This window comes from Syngnathoides biaculeatus, chromosome 6 (assembly GCF_019802595.1).
Source record: "Syngnathoides biaculeatus isolate LvHL_M chromosome 6, ASM1980259v1, whole genome shotgun sequence".
NCBI classification, from domain to species: domain Eukaryota; kingdom Metazoa; phylum Chordata; class Actinopteri; order Syngnathiformes; family Syngnathidae; genus Syngnathoides; species Syngnathoides biaculeatus.
The window spans coordinates 30,679,620-30,700,774 of NC_084645.1; the positions used below are offsets into that span (position 1 = coordinate 30,679,620).

At 41.1% G+C, this 21,155-nt stretch overlaps 1 protein-coding gene across 4 annotated transcripts in view; it reads right to left on the reverse strand.

Annotated features, from left to right (window-relative positions):
• mef2aa (myocyte enhancer factor 2aa) overlaps positions 1-21,155 on the reverse strand; it is an 89,201-nt gene that overhangs the window by 23,219 nt on the left and 44,827 nt on the right. The window contains exons 4-5 of one of the 4 annotated variants that reach the window (XM_061823942.1): positions 1,060-1,191; positions 856-990 (exon numbers count right to left, since the gene is read on the reverse strand). The exons of 1 other annotated variant lie outside the window; for it this stretch is intronic. In XM_061823942.1, coding sequence (XP_061679926.1) covers positions 856-990; positions 1,060-1,191 — 267 coding nt within the window. The remainder of the gene's footprint in view (positions 1-855; positions 991-1,059; positions 1,192-21,155) is intronic. 2 more of the 4 variants (XM_061823943.1, XM_061823946.1) reach the window with 2 other exon arrangements.

Below are 21,155 nucleotides of genomic sequence, written 5' to 3' on the forward strand. Positions count from 1 at the left end.
CAGCCAATTGCAGGGAACAATGGAGCGAGATAACAGTCGCACCTAGGGGCAATTTAGTCTCCAATTTATGCATGATTTTGGGATGTAGGAAGAATACAGTATATTTATCGATTTGTAAATTAGATTCAATTCAACCACAACAGGAGGGTTTTATTCTGAAAACTACAATACCCGATGAGGATAAGGGCATGATTTACTGGCTGCATTCATGTATTTACTAAAATCTGGAATGCGTTTGAAATCCATCCATCCATTTTTGAAGCATCTTATCCTCAAAAGGGTCGCAGGGAGTGCTGAAGCCTATCCCAGCTGTCAACGGGCAGGAGGCGGGGTACACCCTGAACTGGTTGCCAGCCAATCGCAGGGCACATGGAGACAAACAGTAGCACTCACAATCACACCTTGGGGCAATTTAAAGTGTCCAATCAATGTTGCATGGTTTTGGGATATGGGAGGAAACCAGAGTGCCCGGAGAAAATCCACACAGGCACGGGGAGAATACACAAACTCCACACAGGTGGGTCCGGGATTGAACCCGGGACCTCAGAAGTGTGATGCCAACGCTTTAGCAGCTGATCCGCCTGTGTTTAAAATGTAATACAAAAAATGTGATCTTATCAAGGTGCCCTACAGATCACTTGCAGCACAAATCAAAAAACAATCCAGAAGTGGAGGCGTTATTCTCTAAAGAAAGCAAATTTCGGAGAGAGTTTTTTGGGCAGGTTAACTAAAAGACAGAAAAAGGTAACTCAACCCAAAAAAAAAAAAAAAAAAAAAAAAGAAAATCCTTTGTGGCACACAAAGCCAAGCAAAAAAAAAAAAAAAAAAAAAAACGTTTTTATTTACAGTACTTACGATTTTATGATTTCTCATCATATTATCAAACTCCTCATTAATTTTTTTATACTTTTCTTCAGTATGAGGAGTGAGGACATACGAGGCGTCAGGGTCCGGGCTATCGCAACCTCTGTGTTCTTTCTTGTTTAGCGCCTGCAGTGGACATCGACATAGAGACAACCATCAACACAAAACAGCAGGGGACAGGAGGAAAGTACTTACACCGCAGCGCTTGTACATTAAATCGCTCTCTTCGCTTAGTTTGCCGAATTGGTCATCAGTGAGGGGGCTGTGCCCGAAACAGTCTTCGGGATCAGGGCTAGCACAGTCATTATGGCCTTTGTTTCTTAATTTCTGAAAGGAAGATGCACAATTTGGGAATAAAAACAACAAGATATGTCTCGCGCTTTGCAGAACAAAACAAGTGAACAGAATGTAGTGACATGGGCATCTTTAACACCGTGGGAAGATAACTGCAGTCCATCACCTAGTGGAGGGAAATGTCAGCGTTTAAAGAACAGAAAACAGGTCCAGGGGCGTGTCTTAAAGGAGACCCTTTGGCATTTGGTACACAATTCAAAACATGTCATGTGCTTTTTGTCAAAATACCACAAAGATCAAGAATTAATTGCAGACTTTTAACAGTCTTTTTTATTTTTTTTTTTAGCCTGTTTTGATTTGTGTCATGCAAATGCTTTTTCGAGTTACGGTAAAATTTGCTTCAGCTCCAAATAGAAAGGATGCAATTCATGATTCACGAATGAATGAGCTTTTCATTTAAAAAATACAAGCGCAAAAAAGAAGATTACAAAAATGTAAGACAAATATTCCATACTGAAATATCATGTAGTGCCATGTTTTAAAGTTTGTGATGAATTGATATCAAATCTTGAACCTTAACTCTGTAGGTTTTCAAATAAACCAAAATAATATTTTCCTTTTGCTCCTGCCCTTCTTCCTTGGACCCACTCTTGTTTCCTTTTCTTCTCTCTGACTGCAGGATAAGCATTTTTATTATATTTCACTTATCACAAGCCCAAACCCTCTGTGCTTAAGAGGATCACAGTAGAGTGGTTTTCCCACTATTTAACTCGCCACGGTGGGACGTTAATCTCTGGGAGTAATATTCTGTACAGTCAGTGCATCTGTAAAGTAGCAACGGTGCTTTGATTTTTAAACATGTTGTTGCTACAGTTTTATTCCGAAATGTATTGCATTCGTTTCTGTCCTCTGACTCAGTGGTCCCCAACCACCGGTCCGTGGACCGATACCGGGTCGTGAGGCACTTCTTACCGGGCCACAGAAAAAGAATAACCATTTTATATAGTTTTTGTTGTATGGCAATTTCCCTATCAGTGTCTTTTATCTTGAAAATTGACCACTGCAACAGTTGCGTATTTTAAATGACACATGGAGACTGTACAGAACACTTTCCACTCCCAGCCGACTCAAACACTTCAGTTTCAGAATCCTGACAATCTTGTCTCAGAGGTTTAAAGAGAATTCATTTGACTTCATTCTTGGTTTGTGCTGACATACTGTAGACTGTCAACTGTGGGGACTTATGCGGACAACTGTGTGTCTTCCCAAATCATGTCCAATCTCAGGTGGACATCAATTAACCTGAAGAAACGTCCCAAGGAGGTTCAATGGCAAAAGGATCTACCTAAAGGCTCTGTCACACCATGACGTTCTGGTCAACATCCTCAGAACATATCAATCGTTCTATTTTTCAGCGTTCTCAAACGCGGATGACACATGTGGCGTGTTATTAAGGTGTGTCTAACGCATGACTTAAAGTATGTCTAACGCACGAAAAGCGTGTTTAACGCACGAAAAGCGTGTAACAGCAACCAAATAAGATACCCCTAAAAACCATTAGCATGTGCAAACGCGTCATTGGGGCGCGACGAGCAATTTGTCAACGTAAGACGAGTGTGTTGAGCGTGTGACAAATGGGTGAATCACGACAGAAAAGCGTTTTGCTGGTGTGTAATTTTTACAGTGGAACCAGCAATAAAACGTTGAAAAGTTCATAGTCACTTCAGTTGTTGTCGTGAGTTAGAACAGTGAGCGTCATGCCGCAGAGAAGAAAAAAAGTTAGGGTGCGGACTCCAGCAACTAGCGCTGCTAGTAAGAAAACTCAGCCTCTTTCATCACGAGCAATGTGTTTTGAGAAAAAACAACAGCAGGACGAAGAGCACGTCCGCGAAGTCACGCACCATGTGACACCCCCTAGGGACCCTAAACACCTTGCAAACCCCAATGAGGACGGTTCGACAAAGAGACAAAAGAAGCAGAGAAAGGATTGCAGGATCCTGGACCGGGCTGTTTTTCCGCGAAAACGAACTGCTGCTTTCTGGATCTTCCATAGTAGGTGCTCTCTACTGTAGCTTAATATTAAATGGACCTTGCTTTTACAAAGCATCGGTTCGGGAAACGCTCGAATGATGCTCAATGGACACCAAACGACATTCGTTTCACTTTGGTTACACGCTGTGTGCGCTAGGGGATTGTTCAGTGGGCGTTGACAGGTTGCCAGTGAGTCGTTCACTGCAAAGCAAACGATTAAGTAACAACCAAGTAAAGCCAGAGTTACAACTGACTAACGATAGGCAAACGCGTTCAACACTCGACGAACCTAAGTAAAACGTTCCACGGATGTTCTTGAACGTTCTGCAGCTTTTAAAATTAAATGTGGAGGAACGCTGGTCTCGGTGAGAACTTTTGTGCATGTTCGAAACTTTTTTTCCTGGACCGTCGTTCTCCACCGATTCCCTGCGATCATTGACGTTCACTGGCATGGAAACAACGCTACTCTGGAGCTATCCCGGCGACCATGGGCGACTACCAACGTTTCCTCAAACGCTATAGAACGCTGACCAGAACGTCATGGTGTGACGGGGCCATAAGATCCGTTTTGAACTGTGAATATCTATGTACAATGAACCCCAACTTATTATCCTTCCATCCATCCATTTTTTCACAAGGGTCGCGGGGAGTGCCGGAGCCTCTCCCAGCTGTCAACAGGTAGGAGCCGGGGTACACCCTGAACTGGTTGACAGTCAATTGCAGGGCATATTTGAGTCAAACAGTCAGACTCACAATCACACCTAGGGGCAATTTAAAGTGCCCAATTAATATTGCATGTTTTTGGGATGTGGGAGGAAACCGGAGTGCCCGGAGAAAACCCACACAGTCACGGGGAGAACATGCAAACTTCATATAGGCAGGTCCGGGATGCTTTCCAGCTGAGCCACCAAGGCGGCCCCAACTTATTAGAGATTTTCTATTCACAAATTCACATTGCTATGTCGATCCTCAGTTAGGTTTTTCTCAAGTGCTGTTATGAGTAAGAAACAAAGAAGTGAGATCATAATTTGTGGTACATTTTTTGGTTTAAACTAATACAGCGGTGCCTTGACGTATGGAAGCGTGAATTTAAGAGTTTTCTGAGTCATGAACTGATGGGGGAATTAGGAATAGGAGTTACGTGTAGAAATCTGAGGGCCAAAAATATTAAAAAAAAAATAAAGCACTGAATGGGCGCTCAACTAATTAAACATTGCTAATTAGCAGGTCCTGCTCATATGAGCACAGCACTCTCGCGACAAAGTCAAAATGAAAAAAATAACTTTATAAAAAAAGTGTTCTGCACTGCTCCTCATTACCGCTGTGAATAGCAGCGCTAACAAGGCAGGGTGACAGCATGTGACAGCTTGTGATATGGCGGCGGACGCACATCAAAACATGATTTATGGCCGCGTCTCAAGGCTCTTCTATCGGGCTGCTGCAGGCCTGAAGCTACGAACCGCGCGCACCATGCGGGTTGCTGGAGGGGGGCGGCGAGGATGTAGCCTCTATGCGCGTACAGGAAGGTCACCGACTCCTGCAACGTATCGGGGTCACGGCAAGACCGCCCCTACACACACTAATGAGACCTCACTCTCGGTTTCTTGTCTTTATGGGCCAACACGATGATGTGAAACCAGTGAGTGTGTGAACAAGTGTGAATGTGAGAGACACAAAGGCGGAATAGCAGTGAGTGTTGTTTTGGGTGAGAGCATGCAAGTTTGGTGCGAGATCTTGATGGAAATGTGACAGCAGTCCACAACTGTGCAGACCATGTGGCTAACTTTGACGCCAATCGCCTAAACCTCACTTTTTAGAAGCCTTTCCGAAATGCAGAGACTTGGTTTGATGTGACGCCTGTGAAATATTGAAAGCGGAAAGAAGAACTGTTGCAACTCTTTCTTTGGCATGGCTCAAAATGACTGCCAGAACCCTACTCCACAAATCCCAAACCTGACTCTAACTCTACCCTGTAACTGTAGCGTTTTGTACTGAAGGTTAGAATAAAATTGATTGCGATCATCTGAACCATCACCCAATCCACACAAACCCCAGCCTAACCGTAAGAATCTTATTTTCTGAAGGTTTTGGCAAAAAAAAATTTTTGGGAGACAGACACTAACACTATTACTCTCTGAACCCATGATGCTAACCCTAAACACAAACCCCAAATCCGTAACCTTTGAAGGTTCTGGATTAAAATTTGCTACTACAACCTGAACCGTAACACCATAGCCATAATCCTTGTCTAACCCCAACCTGAAATTTTGAGTGTGTTGTATTAAAACTGACAGCTGGCAAAATAACTACAGAAACTCCTTGCTCTAACATTAAATATATTTCCTTACTGCTTATAATCCAAACCCTAGCACTGAACATCAGACTCATAACTAATACTTTTTACAGGTTTTGCACTAAAATTGACAGATCGACTGACACTTTGCTCTGAACCAAAACTCACTGTTGCGACACTAACCATGATCTCCTAAATTTTGATCTCAAACTCTTTAGAAGAGTTTTTTGGGACTGACTACCATAAGTCTAACCTCCAAACTCCTAAACCAAACTAACTACTGAAGGTTTTGGTCTTAAATTGAGCTATGAACTAGATACCAAAGCCCCATCATTCCATTTAGCGTCACATTTCTAGACTCCTGACAAAAACATGAATCATAAAATCCTCACCACTACTAACAAACTTCTTTGGGGGTACGACATTTGTTTCTGTTCAACCTTCATTTATACCAAACATCTGTTTGAAGTCTACTGGACTCGAGACATTCTGTTGATAGAATGGATGGGTTACAGTGGGATGTTACCCAATCCCACCCAGTCCTTCCCTACTAGCATGGCCACAATGAGAACAAGAGACAACTGGCCCGCATAATGACTGGGTCTCACTGAACCACACAAGCAATAAGACCGGTGTGGTACAAAGCGGTGACATTCCTCTGGTTCCAAGAAAACGCCTTGGTGCTTCGTTTCCTGTTTACCACACAATCGCTCTTTATAGTCAGCCTTCCTTTTAAAGGCCTGCGTGTTTTTCTGGCCTTCCTCTATGCACTTTCTTCGCCCGGCTGCCAAAAACTCTGATGCGAGCCTGCACATTTAAAACTCCATCCTACTCATTATGGGAATATCTCGGTTGTGCTGGTCTGGGCTCATCTTCACAACACCATTCTGCACACACCCACAGGCCTGAGCCTTGTAGGGAGGGCTTGGAAGCAGAGGAACAAGATGCAGTACAAGGACATGCAGTTGTGCAATGACATTCAAGATAAATCAAGGTAATACATATCTTTTAAAAGGCTATATAAAGCCATAATACAAGGTACTGCGAATGCAAGACAGCTGCTGTGCGTTTGTTCATAAATGAAAAAGTTCCAGTCAACTCCACTGAGGCATTCATAGACAGGTCTGTGACTGAAGGTAGTGGGTTAAGTATTGGGCGGGGGTAAATCTTTGCTGAATGACTTGGCATGTTCAGCATGTCCTGGAGTGATCGCCCACAGTTCCCAGTAAATGGATCACTTACCCCAGCACATGGCCAAACAGGTGTCACTCCACTGAACACCTGCCAGAACGCCAGCCAATTGCAGGGAATATAAACACACAACCATTCGCACTTGAGTTCACAGCTACGGGCAATTTACAGTCTTCACTCAATCTACCGCTCGTGTTTTTGGGACCAGAGTACCTAAAGAAATCCCATGCAGGCAAAGGGAGAACATCCAAAGTCCACACAGGCAGGGTCTTGATTTGACCGCCAACCCTCAGAACTGTGGGGCAGATGTGCTAACCAGTTTTTCACCATGCTGCAAAGTGCAAAATAATACATGAAAATAAGTAACTGTCTGACATACCTTTAGGGCCTACAGTATATTTGCCATATATGCTATTTGAGAGATGTACTTTAAGAGCATTTCTCTCGGATGCTCTCCATTCCCGTATGACAAGAGAGCTTTTATCACTTTAACTTATTTATGTTACAGTGCTGGGAATGAACTGAACGCATGGCCATGAACAAAAAACATCCCCACCACATGTGAACACATTTACAAAGGTACCTTGATGATGGAGCTCTTTAACTTCTGAGGTGTTCGAGTTACGGGCGCTCAGTCAATTTTTTTTTTTTGTTTGCTTTATCCTGTGAGCCAAAATTTGAGGTGAGACTGATCTTGAGGTAAAGGTGGCAGGGAAATGGGATTGTAAGGCTGTTTAAGGAAGAAACAGTGAAACGTAAAATACAAAATGAGAACACTTGCAAGGAGATGCTAGTTCCTCTGCTTCTGACGTCATGCTAAAGACCATCCCACTTAAAAACATCCATCCAATACAACTAGAACTGTCCCATTTAAAACAATTTTGGTGAAATTCTTGTTTATTAAATTTAACCCATCCATGGGCAGGATGGCAATTTTTTTGCCTTATTGAGAAAAAAAGTCTCCTAACAGGCCACAATCCAGGAAGTAACACTTCTTTTTCGTTTATGGTTCAATTGTATGATCCCTTTACTAATTTAGAATCTTGTCCCAAAAATCTAACTGTTAACTTTGACCGATTAGTTATCCTCTCCTGATACCAAATTATGGCTTCAGATTAAAACACTTAAATATTGTGCAGGTTTTGCAGAATATGCAGAAGGATATAATGCGTGAAAATCATGATGTCCCAAAAATCGGACGCTGCCCACGAATGGGTCAATTACGACATTTTACAATACACTTTTAGTTTTTCCTTTTTAAAAAAAGAAACGTGTTTTGCTTGGAATGGGATTTCCAATTCTTTTCGATGGAAAAGCAGTTTGACATCCAAGAAAACTGTTACACTGAGTTAGCTCGGATAGGCTGCGTCACACCACCTGGAATCCTTGTGAGGATAAGCATCTTGGAAAGTGATTAGATGAGTTACAGCTCGGTCACTTTACAAATTAAACTCTTAAATTGCGGGACCTCTGTGTCTACCAAGAGTCTTTTGTGCTGATATACAGACCACAATACTTCCACATTGGTGGAAGTCTACTCTACTAACTACATTTGTAGTTTTAGTGTGTGTCTGCGTTTGTGCGTTTTAAACATGTTCTTAAAAGACACTGGCTGATGTTCCATTGTCTTTAACTCGGAAATGCAAACTGTGGATTGTGTGTGGATTGGTCCCCGGTACTGGGACTCGCAAAGGTAGCATGCTAATCCTCATGACATCACCATTGTATCCGGGTGGTTCCGTCTAATGGGCTTATCAAAGGGCTCCTTTGAATGCAAAGGCACTCGGAAATCAGCAGCTCGGGAGGCAACTGATAGAGGAGACTTTTATCTTGCCAAGGAACATTGCCATGCTTATATAACACCTTAAGAGACTTTCACTAGAACAGTGTTCCAAATTCCCCTTGCGGGGGTGTTGTCCTCACTTTAGGGGAATAAATGCCTTTTCGGCTTTTTTTTTTTTTTTTTGTAAGCGGGGTTGGGTCTTCGGGCCACGGCGTCAAGGCCGATCTTAAATTATTTTGGCTATTACACAACAACAACAACAACAACAAAAATTTCCAGACATATCTCGTTCAATCTCGTGGTCCTTACGCATGACTGAGTCGACTGATATCAGGATATGAGGCTGCAGTCATATCCTTCCTTTTGGCTCTGTCTTGTCTCGGTTGTTAGTGGATAGGCAAAGGGAGGGGCAGAGTTCTCAGCGTAAAAGTTTAAATTACATTCAACAAAAAAATGACTCAAAAATTATAAATCCAGTGAGACACAATTGCTGTCCCTGTGGACAGAATTACTAGACAGACCACAAAGCAGACACACAAGGCTGCGGAACTTTGTGGAACCTTTCACGTTTTCATTGAAAACCTCACTAAATTCACATTTGCACACATGAGCATGGAAAAGTCAGCAAAGGGGGGGGGGGGTCATTGTCATCGGTGTCAAGGAAGTATGTGGAAGTGATATACAGATCATTGCCTAAAAAATAAGGCTCATGGAAAATTAAAAAGTTTAACTGTCAAAAATTATAGATTTAGGCCTCAGAATTTAAGTTTTTATTTATTTTTATTTTTTCATTTGTGTTTCCTGCTCATAAAATAACCCACAAAATTATAAATTCCAAAAATTATAAAACTGTGAAAACCTGAAGGTCATAATTTTTTTTAAACTGAGTGTCACACGATTAATCGACGAAATTCAATGCAATTGCACAGGTTTCCCCAAGTGTCACTAAATTGCTTTAGTTTGGTTCATTTGTCCAGCAAAGTTCCCATGAACCCTGGTCCTTAGAACTGTAAAGCACATATGTAAACCATCTGTCATAAACCTTTCAATGATATTCACATTTTCTGGAAAAAGTGTCTCTTGACTGTGCTATTTTGCTTTGGTGAAATTCCAGAAAAGTCTTTGCCACCTGTTTTTTTTTTATTTATTTTTTTAAATTGTAATCATCTCTCATGTCTTTATTTTTAGGGTAATGTTGTAAAAGGAGTTAAAAGAGAGCCAAGTGTTTTAGAATCATGATTTTTGGTGTATTCATGCTTCAATCTATAACAGTAGGCAATTATTAATATTTTTAGGGGAAAGTCCAATACTTTTTTTCTTTTTTTTTGCTGTCTGGCACGACTTGTTCAGTCCCTATACCAAATTATGGTACCTGGATTTGATCAATTGGAATTCCAATTGATTTGAATGAGGATTGCAAAAGGCTGCCACTGTTCTGAGATCGTAGTGAATGATGACGGATGCAACAAAGCCATTAGCTGCCAAACCCGCTGAGAATAATCATTGACCTGCGTATTTCTAGTCTGACACGGGAGGGAAATCAATTACAAAATGAGAATAAAGACAAACCAATGTCATCAGGAGAAAAAGATTACTGACTCTACCAAATGGGAAAAGCTGGTGCATACTTGGTTTACAATGGCGTTCTCTTCCTACAGGAGGTACAGAAGCCAAATTTTCACACCAGTTGACCAATTATCTACACCAACACAGCAGTAACGTCACAATAAAGGTAAATATCTGTATGAAAATCAGCTACAAGCCATGGGTATTAAATGAAAAACAGAAGTAGTCCTTGTGCCGCGTAGCCACATAGTACTGCCCCACTGCATTTGTTACTTCATTGCACACCGTTTGTACCATAATTTCCGGCCTATAAGCCACGACTTTTTTTCACCCGCTTTCAACCCTGCGGTTTATGAGGTGATGCGGCTAATTTGTGGATTTTTTTCCCTAACGGCCGCAACGGGGCAATCGAGGTGAAAAGATAAGTGAGGCCCGTGGAATATATGTGCCGAGGAAGTGACTTTTACCGATATGTTTTTTTTAGCGGCCCTGATAGCGCTGTGCTAGTGTGTTGCTGCTGTGTTACTGCCGTGTCTTAATGGTTTTTACCGGTATGTTTTTTTTAACTGGCCCTGTTAGCGCCGCGCTAGCTTTAGCACCTCACTACCGTGTTGCTGCTGTGTTACTGCTACATCTCAGTGATTTAGGTATGTTTTTTTTTTAACTGGCCCTGTTAGTACTGTGCTACCGTGTTGCTACTGTGTAGCTGCCGCAGCTGTTTTTTTTTTTTTTTTTTTTAAACAGCCCTGTTCGTGCTACCATGTTTTTGCTAAATTAAGCTAAGCTAAGCTAAGGTATTAAAAGTCTGAAAACTTTGTGTACCATCTTTCTTTGTAAATACCTAGTGTTTCAATGTGGGCACTTGCAGCTTTTACACAGCTGTGGCTTATTTATGTACCAAATGGTATATATATCCTTTACAAATGTACTGGGTGAGGCGTATAATCAGGTGCGCTCTGTAGGCCGGAAATTACGGTAACTTTGAAAAGTCATAACACTGGTCTTTTGAGATATGAAGTATCAGACTTAAAATTTTCTGCCTTGACATTGACTTGATCTATGGTGGCAGTGAAATCATTTCCACTTTATAATGAGTAACAGTTAATTTTTACCTGAAACAAAGAGGATTTCTTGTATTTAAAATAAAGAAAGGCCCTGCTAGCTTAATACTGACATCAAATGGAAAACACCATTGACATACAGTACAAATGATTAGCAACGAGAGTTGCAGTTTTAGAACTCGTTAAGCGACGGATCTTTAAATGAAAACAGAGGAGCAACACTTGTAGACAAATAGGGATGAGAATTGTTGTCATTTTTTCAATTCATATTCCATTTGTGATACTGCTTAATGATCCAACTATTTATTGATCCTCTCAAATGTGTAGTTTGGGAGAGAAAAATGTCCAGGGGACCTGGAAAAAACTTTTTTTTTTTCTTTTTACAAAATTAATGAATAAAACAATATTCACAAAAAAACAGTGTATTATAGCCAGGCTTCTCACGATCATAAAAATGCCATAATTGAAGAAAAATGATTATAGTGCCACTGCACGTGTCGTGTATGCAGGTTCCCTGTGTTGTGAACGCACTATGAATGCACTCTGTGTATCTTGCAACAATCATGTGACGAATGTTCTTCTTCCCTCCCTGTAATTTGAATTTCAAACATCTTCCTCCATCTTCCCTCCATTAAGTGGCTCACTAGCTGCCAGGCCCCTTGAAACCATACCCACTCCCCTGAACTCCAATCTCTCCTAGCCTCTAAAATATTCATAAAGACAATTAGGAGTTCTGATTAACTGAATATGGTGAGCTGGTGCTGGGCAGTAGAGAAGTCAGGAAATGGCAGCAGGACTTCTGTTCTGAAACAATCTACAACCTGACCTCAGATCTGGGTCCTCAACAACCTGAGAAATCTCAGTTTTATGGCTCCAGCTTGTCCTGGCTGCTGCAGGGGGGATAGGTGGCATGATGCCAGCCCATCCCACCAGGATTTGCTCTGTCCTCACCCCTGGGCAAGGAGGAGGTTGGCTGGAAACCGGGAACACTGGGAGGAGGGGTGCACAAGGGCAAGTTAGTTGTTAATAACTCAAAAGACACCACTGTTTATTTCAGCCCCTCATTGAAGGTCACAGAAGAACATGAGGGTGGACTCAGGGCTTGTGGTTTAATGATCTTTTAACAGCTCCGCTACCGTCGCAACCGCCCAACTAGATCCAATCAAATTAGGGCAGCCCGATCTTGACCTATTTCATGTGATTCATAACACACAGGTTTACGACAGGAGACATTACGCAATTGTCATCATCTAATACACACTGGTCCCAGTTACGTTCAAAACCCCACAGTCCTATTGTAGTTCACGGGCTGCAAGCAACACAGTACATGCCCTGTGTCTCAGCTCTGTAAACATGGCTGAACCACAGATATCCATCCATTGTCAAAAAGACCTTATCCTATTCAGGGTCATGCTGGGGCTGGAAAGAATCACAGTTGACTGATGATGAGAGTTCTGAGGACCTGGGCTCTCTCGAACCTTGTCTCCAAAACATACAACTTTGGCTGTCCCTCTAATGAGCTCGTTTCTAATCCTATCCAATGTGTTCACTCCAAGCGAAAACCTCAGCAACTTCATTTCTGCTACCTCCAGTTCTGGTTCCTGTTGTTTGTTCAGAGCCACCGTCTCTAATCGTACATCACGGCCGGCCTCACCACTGTTTTATAAACTTTGCCCATCATCTTAGCGGAGACTCTTCTGTCACATAGAACACCAGACACCTTTGGCCAACATTTCGATCCTCCTTGGACCCGTTTCTTCACTTCCTTACCACACTCACCATTGCTCTGTATTGTTGACCCCAAGTATTTGAAGTCGTCCACACTCTATCTCTTCTCCCTGGAGCTTCACTCTTCCTCCTCCGCCCCTCACATTCATGCACATATATTCTGTTTTACTTCGGCCAATCTTCATTCCTCTCCTTTCCAGTGCATGTCTCCATCTTTCTAATTGTTCCTCCACCTGCTCCCTGGTTTCACTGCATATCACAATATCATCTGCGAAGATCATAGTCCAAGGGGATTCCAGTCTAACGTCATCTGTCAGCATATCCATTCCTACTGCAAACAGGAAGGGGCTCAATGTGTATCCCTGATGCAGTCCCTCCTCACCCTTAAATTCTTCTGACACACCTACGGCACTTCTCACCGTTGTTCTGCTGCCCTGGTAAATGTCCTGTACTATTCTAACATATTTCTCCACCACACCAGACTTGCACATGCAGTACCACAGTTCCTCTCTTGGTGCTCTGTCATAGGCTCTCTCTAATGCTATATTGATAATACTTCATTTTATGAGCATATGGACAGCTGCAAACCGATGGTTCACATTTTTTGGTTGATTTTGTGGGTGTGCATTGTACACACATTTATTTACATTTATATAAATTACGCTTTCTACTGTAAATACCACATCCTCGGATCAGGGGAAAATAATTAGAACTTGTACCTCTTATTCTTTGCAGGGAGATAAGAGCTTCATATTTGAAGACTACATAGATCCTACACTAAGCCTGCGCGTCACAGCTAACTAATGTTTGAGGGTGGGGGGCACTTGGACTTGTGCTTCCATTCATTCTGTGCTCTCCAAAGACACTGTCAACGCGAAATGAGAAATGTAACAAAGTTGATGGAAGAAAAGAGGCGATGACGTCAATGAAGCATGATGTGTGCCCTCTTGGCAGTAACCAGGTAACACAAGCATCATGCTAGAGCAGGAAGACATAATAAAAATGAAAGAAAATGTGCACAAAGAAATGTGCAGAGCACAGGACCAGGATACAGTAACTTAGCAATTACAAGTACGAGATGCATTTGCTCCTTTCACAGACTGCTTACAATCCAATGACTGTCTCATTGCCTTCAGATAAGTACACGGGAGACTGATGAATCTTTTTTTTTTTTTTTTTTTTCACTAAAAGCCCAGAGGGAAAGGAGTCTTTGTCCTATTAAAAGGTACATTTTGGGGGGGCACACACATACACTTAGCTTGCGACAGAACCATGAGCAAAGCCAAGAGACATGTTAAGACATGGTTCACCAACCTATTTGAAAATTAAATCTACCGGTACTTCATGGGTACTGATTAATAAAAAGGGCTCACTAGTATGATCCACAGTTCCGAAAAAATACATTTGGTTAATTTACCTTCGCCATTACAATGGTGATTTGAAATACGAGGGACTGGCTTTTTGAAACACGAATATCATACAAATAATTTTCTGCTTTAATTTGCAAGCAAAAATGTAAATACGAGCATTGTACTTTGTATGATGGCAGTGAACACAACTTCCCACCACAAATCTTCATTAAAGAAGCTTCAAGCTGTAAAATGACACTTTTACGTTTATGTCAAACTAACTATAACCCATTGTAAATGGAAAATAACCACATATTTTTGCCTTTAAGTCCACTAGCCTAATGCTAACAGATGATTGGGAATGGACAGAGACAGGATTAAACTCATGTTATTTATAAAGCTTCTGAGTGATGTAAAATGAACAAATATTTCAATCCAACGTAATCCTGTGGACTGTTGTTTCAGCTTTGTATTTTTGATCTTTAAAAATGACAAAAATCTATAATTTTTATTATTGACAAAGTATGTACATACATCAGTGCAATCTGTTATCCTCTCTATTTTTTATACCCAAGAATATACTATAAGACTCCAAAATATGTCCCTTTAATATCATTCCATTAAATCACAGGAGCCGAAAAGAATATTAAAAATGTGCAGGTGAAACATGTCACATATATTGCAAAACCCTACAAAATCAACATCAAGGCAATAAGCCTATGTCAATAGCAATGATATTTGATTTTGCTTAAAAAGGCTCACTATCATTGTGGCAGTGAGCTCTTTAGGAAAGAATAAAGAGGAAAAATGCATATGTAGGGAGAGATGACCCCTGACATTTTAGCTATAAAGTAAAATATAACGTACATTTCAGTCTCATTTGAAATTCATCAAAATGTACACCACCGATGGTAAAATGGTGGCTAGCACGGCAGCCGTGGGCACCAAAACCTTGTTGTTTCGGTCTCACCCCTCCGTCCATCTATTTTTTTATTTTCTATCCTTGCTAACTTGGGGTGAAAGCCTTGGAATGGTTGCCAGTCAAGGTCAGCAAGGTGTAAATATTTAGTTTTAAATAGCCTATTTCCAAACAGAGACTGTAACACGGCAGTAAGATGGCTCAAACATAACAGAAAAGTCAGAGTTTTTATTCAATCTCCTGTTCACTGAAACCACTTGAATTCATTGTCTTCAGTATCTGAGTTGAAGAGACTCAAAAACTCTGTCATAGATAATTTCAGTCTCTCTGTCAATGTCATTTTCATCTCGAGTTACCGAAACAAGCAATGCTTTTTTTTCCCGGTGAAAAACTTCCTCCGAGAAGTCTACTGTGACAAGCGCCATCATCTTTTAGGCTGGAGGTAGCTTCATCTTCTTCTTCTTCTACAAGCGGGAGGAATCTGCGCATGCCCAAACCCTAGAGCATTATAGGCAACGGCCTTGTTTTAACCATTACGTTGGAACAAGATTTGTTGTAAGTTTAAACTTATAGATGCCACTGACAAAAAAAATAAATAAATAAAAATCAATAGTACAACCACATTGTTACATAAATCTCAGGGTTCACAGCACTTGCAAAAAACACCTCTGCAATTGTAAAATAACAATAATAATAACTTTATAATAACAATAATAGTGACAGCCCTCCGTGTAAAGTGGTGTGCTACGCCACTCTGCAAACCACATTATTGCATGCGGTTCATAACCTCAAAAGTGGGATCTTTCCGTGTCACAAATGCGTCATTCAATGTTCAGAAAGGAATGAACATATCAGCGCTGTACAAAACATTTTTAGACACTGATTTCAAAACAGCAGAGTGTAAACAAACCTTAAAACTCCATCACTGTCCATTAGAATACTCGATTTCAATATGTAAGCAAAACACATTGCTAAGTCACAAGAAATCCCAGAGAAAAATTCCTTGTGTGTTTTTACACACTTGGCCAAAAAAGCTGATTCTGATACTGAAGTACATCTAAAAAGAGCTGATTGAGTTTTTTTTCATTTTAGTGTTCCATTCTTCTTTTTTTGTTAATGTGATTCTTGCTCAAGGTTTTTCATTCCCTGTGGCCCTTTCAACGTTCTTTACTGCATGCGCACCTTCCTCAACAGTCTCCATTTCCGCTGAGCCACCAACGCTAGGATAATTGATCAATCATACTAATTGAAGAGTACGGACATGTAGCCCACCGTAGCAGATGTGCCAATTTGCATTCATTAAGGAAGAAATGAGCCTTTATCACTGCAGCTCGCCTTTTGATTGACAATCCATTCCCGAGCCCACCACCACCTTCAACCCTCGCAACGCCCATTTAGCTCCATGAAATATTCAAATATTTTTTCTATCTTAGAATTAATGTGTAAATACAACCTTATGTCCATCTGTATGATGACAGCGTTGAATCGGTATGAAGATTAAATTTATAGAAGGAGATTGTCCAGCACATAAAAAAAGCACGCATCTCGTTTTATTTCCTTCCAAAACATAGGGTCAGGGTTATTACACTCAAACAACAAGAATTGAATAATTTAACTGCTCAAACATTGGTGTATTTCAATATATCACAGCATTCCAGAAAAGCTCTTTTTTTCAGTAATTCAATTCAAAAGTGAAACTCATACACAGATCATTTAAACACATTTTCAGAAGGACCAAGGCGACTGAATATTGTTAAAGAAAAAAATAAATATATTCGATACTGCTTTAACATTGCTTCCATTTGTACCAGAATTAATCATTTGTTTTGGGGGCGATAATAGTAGTTTTTAAATATGATGGGTGCAACAACCTTTACAAAAATAAGAAGTTTAGATTGTGGAAAGATACAAAAAGTGGCTGACATTCCGTAACGGTCAGAATTTACATTTTGCATTGAATGATTTTTATGAGACGATTTATAAAAAAAAAAAAAAAAAAAAAATGAAAGCACTCGTGATATTAAAGCTAATGGAAGCTGTCTGATAATTATATGCTCATTTCCTCTTCCTGTAGAGGATCCGTGAGAGGGAAGCTATTCTTTCATGAAAAGAGAAGGAATTGTCCCTTTCGCCACCAAGTAACAATGGTGAGGCCTATTTATTATGGGGGAAGATAAGGCAAATTTCCGTATGAATGATCGCCACTTGTTTACGTTCACAAATCATCAGGGTAGAAGACATGCAAGCGAGCCATAAAATGTAAAAATCTTTGAATAACAGAAGGCCATTCATTTATCACAGTAGATCATTTGGTATTTAACTCTAGCTTAAGGCCCATTCACTACATATTAATGTTATATGATTACAGTAAATGTCGATAATGTGGTGCCTGCAAAGACGTGTCATCTAGACTGATGTGTCTAAAGAGACATTTGGCCAAACAAAGTGAAGTTTACAGCGCAATTTATAAGGTTTCTCACAGGGCGTACAGGCATCCCTCTGTGTCCACCAACACGGTGTGAGGTTAGAAGTAGAGCAAGGGCAAAATCTCATTAGCTCCAAGCGGGGATACAGAAACCGGGAGAAGTGAGGAAGAGTGAATATTATTAGATTAATCTAATGACTAGCCGCAGCATTTTTATTTGTGGCATAAAATGAATTCAATAAGAAACACAATAGGAGCAGTGCCACTAAACCTGTCATGAGGGCTTTGCCGCATTTGCGACAACACCACGGCACGGACAAAATACTTACAGAGAAAAATGCCCACCAGTAGCAACATTAAAAGATTGAAGAAACATTGCAGATCTCTGATTTTGCATCCCTCAGGCCGCATTCCTTCAAAACCCATCTTGACTCTAGAAGCAATAACCTTAGCTTTCGTAAACCAGTAACAATAAAGGCAGTTTGTTAATCCACCTACCTACCATGAGGCCCCAAGATCCAAAGGGACATATTATGAAAAATTGACTTTTTAATTGCTCCTATACAAATACTTGGGTCTCTGGAGTGCCTGCCCACGCATCAAATGTGAGGTTATACAACTAAGAAAATCTTTTGTGAGCTTTCTCTTGCCCAAAATGTGCCTGTGTTCTGAGCGATTCTGTTTTGTTTTTTGTTTTTTTTGTTGTTGCCAGTTTGTCAGTTAACAATACAGCTAATTTATAAAGTAACTGCCCTTGCACAGTTTTGCACACCCCTGATCGTGCAGCTATTTTTCTAGATCCCCCTTTGTCAAGCGACGGCCACAGTCAGGGCATATGGTCAAATTAGCTAAGTGTAGCTAGTGCCATCCTTTTGTAGTGTGGATTTGGACTTTTCCAGGACTGCACCATGACTGGGAAATGTAGAATCATCAATAACTTCCCAATTGCTATCTTCTGTTCTTTGGAAAACCAAGATTGGTTTTGGTAGAATGCTACTGCACATGTGGGCTGATCTTTGTTGAAGCTACAAATTATCGTTACACAGATAATGCCAAAGTAACCATTGTTAAACTGGAAACGTAACTGTATTCAAATGATTTAGCCAGTAGCCTCTTTCTAAGGATTCTGACGAATGACGTAAACGCTATCCACTGTCCAAGTTATGTCCAAACACTGCTGTCACAACTCTAAACTATACATGTACACTACACATTACTCTATATACCCTATACAAACTACACACTATACAGCCTTTATCCAAACTGTCAAACCTCGCAGCAAATCCTGAAGCACTTGCGGAATCAGTCACCCGGTACAGCTGGGGAGTGAGGCTTCGGGTGTCATCACTTCTGGGTCCGTCCATAAATGAAATAAACCTCTATACGCGGTTTCCGGAAACGTCTCCTCCATTACCCGACACACCTTGGAAACATCACTACTCAATCAAAATGGCGGATGTTAGGAGTAAAGCGTTTGTAATGTGTGATTGACATCGCTGCACTGGAGAGCATAGAGAAAAAAAAAAAGTCTTCGATTTAGTATCTTAGTTTTCATAAGTGCTGTCTGAACTGGTCAATATTGGGTCAATTTACCACAAAAAAACAAAAGGCCTACGTAATCCAGCAGTTGGGTTGGATCAGCCTGCCAAATCCCTGCCTCCAGTCCAGACCTGTCAGCCAAAATGTGTGGCTCATTACTCAGTCAGAAAAACAAAAAGGTAAGTCTGGACAACTGTTGAACAACTGATATCAATCAAGACTGAAAGGAATTTCCCTTTGTACAGTATTATATTGAAAATGTGCCAAATCTCCGTCGTTCTGCAGCCAACTCCATCCTCAGGTCTATCTTTGTTTTTTTTTTTTGGTTTTGTATAGACGTGGATTTTCCACCATAGTACTTGAAAGGTTACAATTGACATGTGAAAGTGCACATCCATTATCACTCATAAAATGCACATCCAAAGGAAAAACATCCAAGCTGACTGTTCTGCTTTGGACTGCGAGCCAGGTCTGAGAAAAACTCCACAGCACTTCATTGGGTTATCAAACTGCAGGCCAGGCTGAAATCCATCAATCTGTGGAAAACATGGACACATGTTCTCCCACACTGTACAGGTACCTGCAGATGTTACTACTGAGCGGGAATGTGACCTTTTTGGTATCCCAGCATAGGACAGCCACCCCCTTAAAAAGTCGTGAGACTGCGGGGATCGCATTGACCTGGCAGCCTCCCCGCAGTGGACAAACAGCCACATGATTGTTTACAAGGCAAAAGACTGCTTTAACGCAATTTAAAAATTTAGATAAGTGTCCAGGAAAAGTACCCTCATGTGAGGCTCATTCCTCTTAACAAAATAGGGAATTTGGATTCTAAACGTAATTGCAATCTATCCAAAGAGATGCCTTAAAAGCCTTTTTGTTTGGCTTTAGTATGGAAACATGCAAAGGGGCGAATGCGAATTTCATCTGTCGATTGGTCACCTTTTGACAGGGAGTAGTGAAAGGAGGGTGTGTGTGGTGACGCTCTGAAGTGGAATGGCCGGGTTATTTCTGCTCTGCTTCTTTACTTCTGAGGGTTGACCGTGTAGGGGGCAGGCAGATGGGAGGACGAGGGGTTTGGTTTGTCCAGGACAACGCTGCCTTGTTTTTGCCTTTTGTGCACTTGGGGTAAGGGCACCCAATTTCACTGGCCTGGAGACTAGTTTGTGACCTGATGGCGATTCAAGTGAGAGTACAAGCAATATTTTGGTCTCCAGCATCTCGGAGTTGCCTCGATGGATCAGTCTCAACAACCTCTCAGTCAGTGAGATAGGGATCTTAAGAGTAGCCAGAAGGGCTGCAAACAGCTCTAGGCTCTTATATGTACAGTACATGACAAGTGTTGGTGTGATTTTCTTTTATTTGGACATGGATTTTAAAAGTCAACTAAAGGCTGTGATTAAGTCACTTAATAGCACTAGAAGAACTCGAGAATTTAATTCTGTCCAAATGAGATTGGCTCATGTGTTCATTTTCATTTGACTGGCCTATTGTGTGTGTTTTTTTCCAGGTCTGAACAAAAATCAACACTATGACTGCAACTGGTACAGAATCCTGCTGCCTGCGTTCTTACTGGTACCAGACAACATCACACCGGTCCTAAAACCTTTATACCTGCTTTCTAGCTTTTAATCTCTTATTGCTCAGACAGTCTTGGATCTAAATATATTCAAGACATTTTAGTCCTAGAGCTCCAGATTTCCAATTGAGTGCAAGCTAGTATTTCCACAGCCGAAACCTAACAAAGTAAAGCAGCAATCAGTTTCTGTTCCCCTTAACTTTGGAGCAAATTTCATTATCAGAGATCTACTTAGAGTGTTTGTACTTTTAAATCTTCCATCAAAATTTAACTTAGGAACCTTAGTAAAGAGATGGCCCCCTGTACTTAAATTTATTTGTAATGGGAACTGATTTGATACATGGCGGAACGGTGGGTGACTGGTTAGTACATGTGCCTCACAGATTTGCCGGTGTGGAGTTCATATTTTCTCCCACTACCTGCATCAGTTTTCTCCAGGTACTGGGGTTTCTTCCCAAAAACGTAAGGACCTAGCTGAGATGGGCGCCAACATGTCTGCGACCCTGGTGAGGATGAACGTGACGGAAGATGAA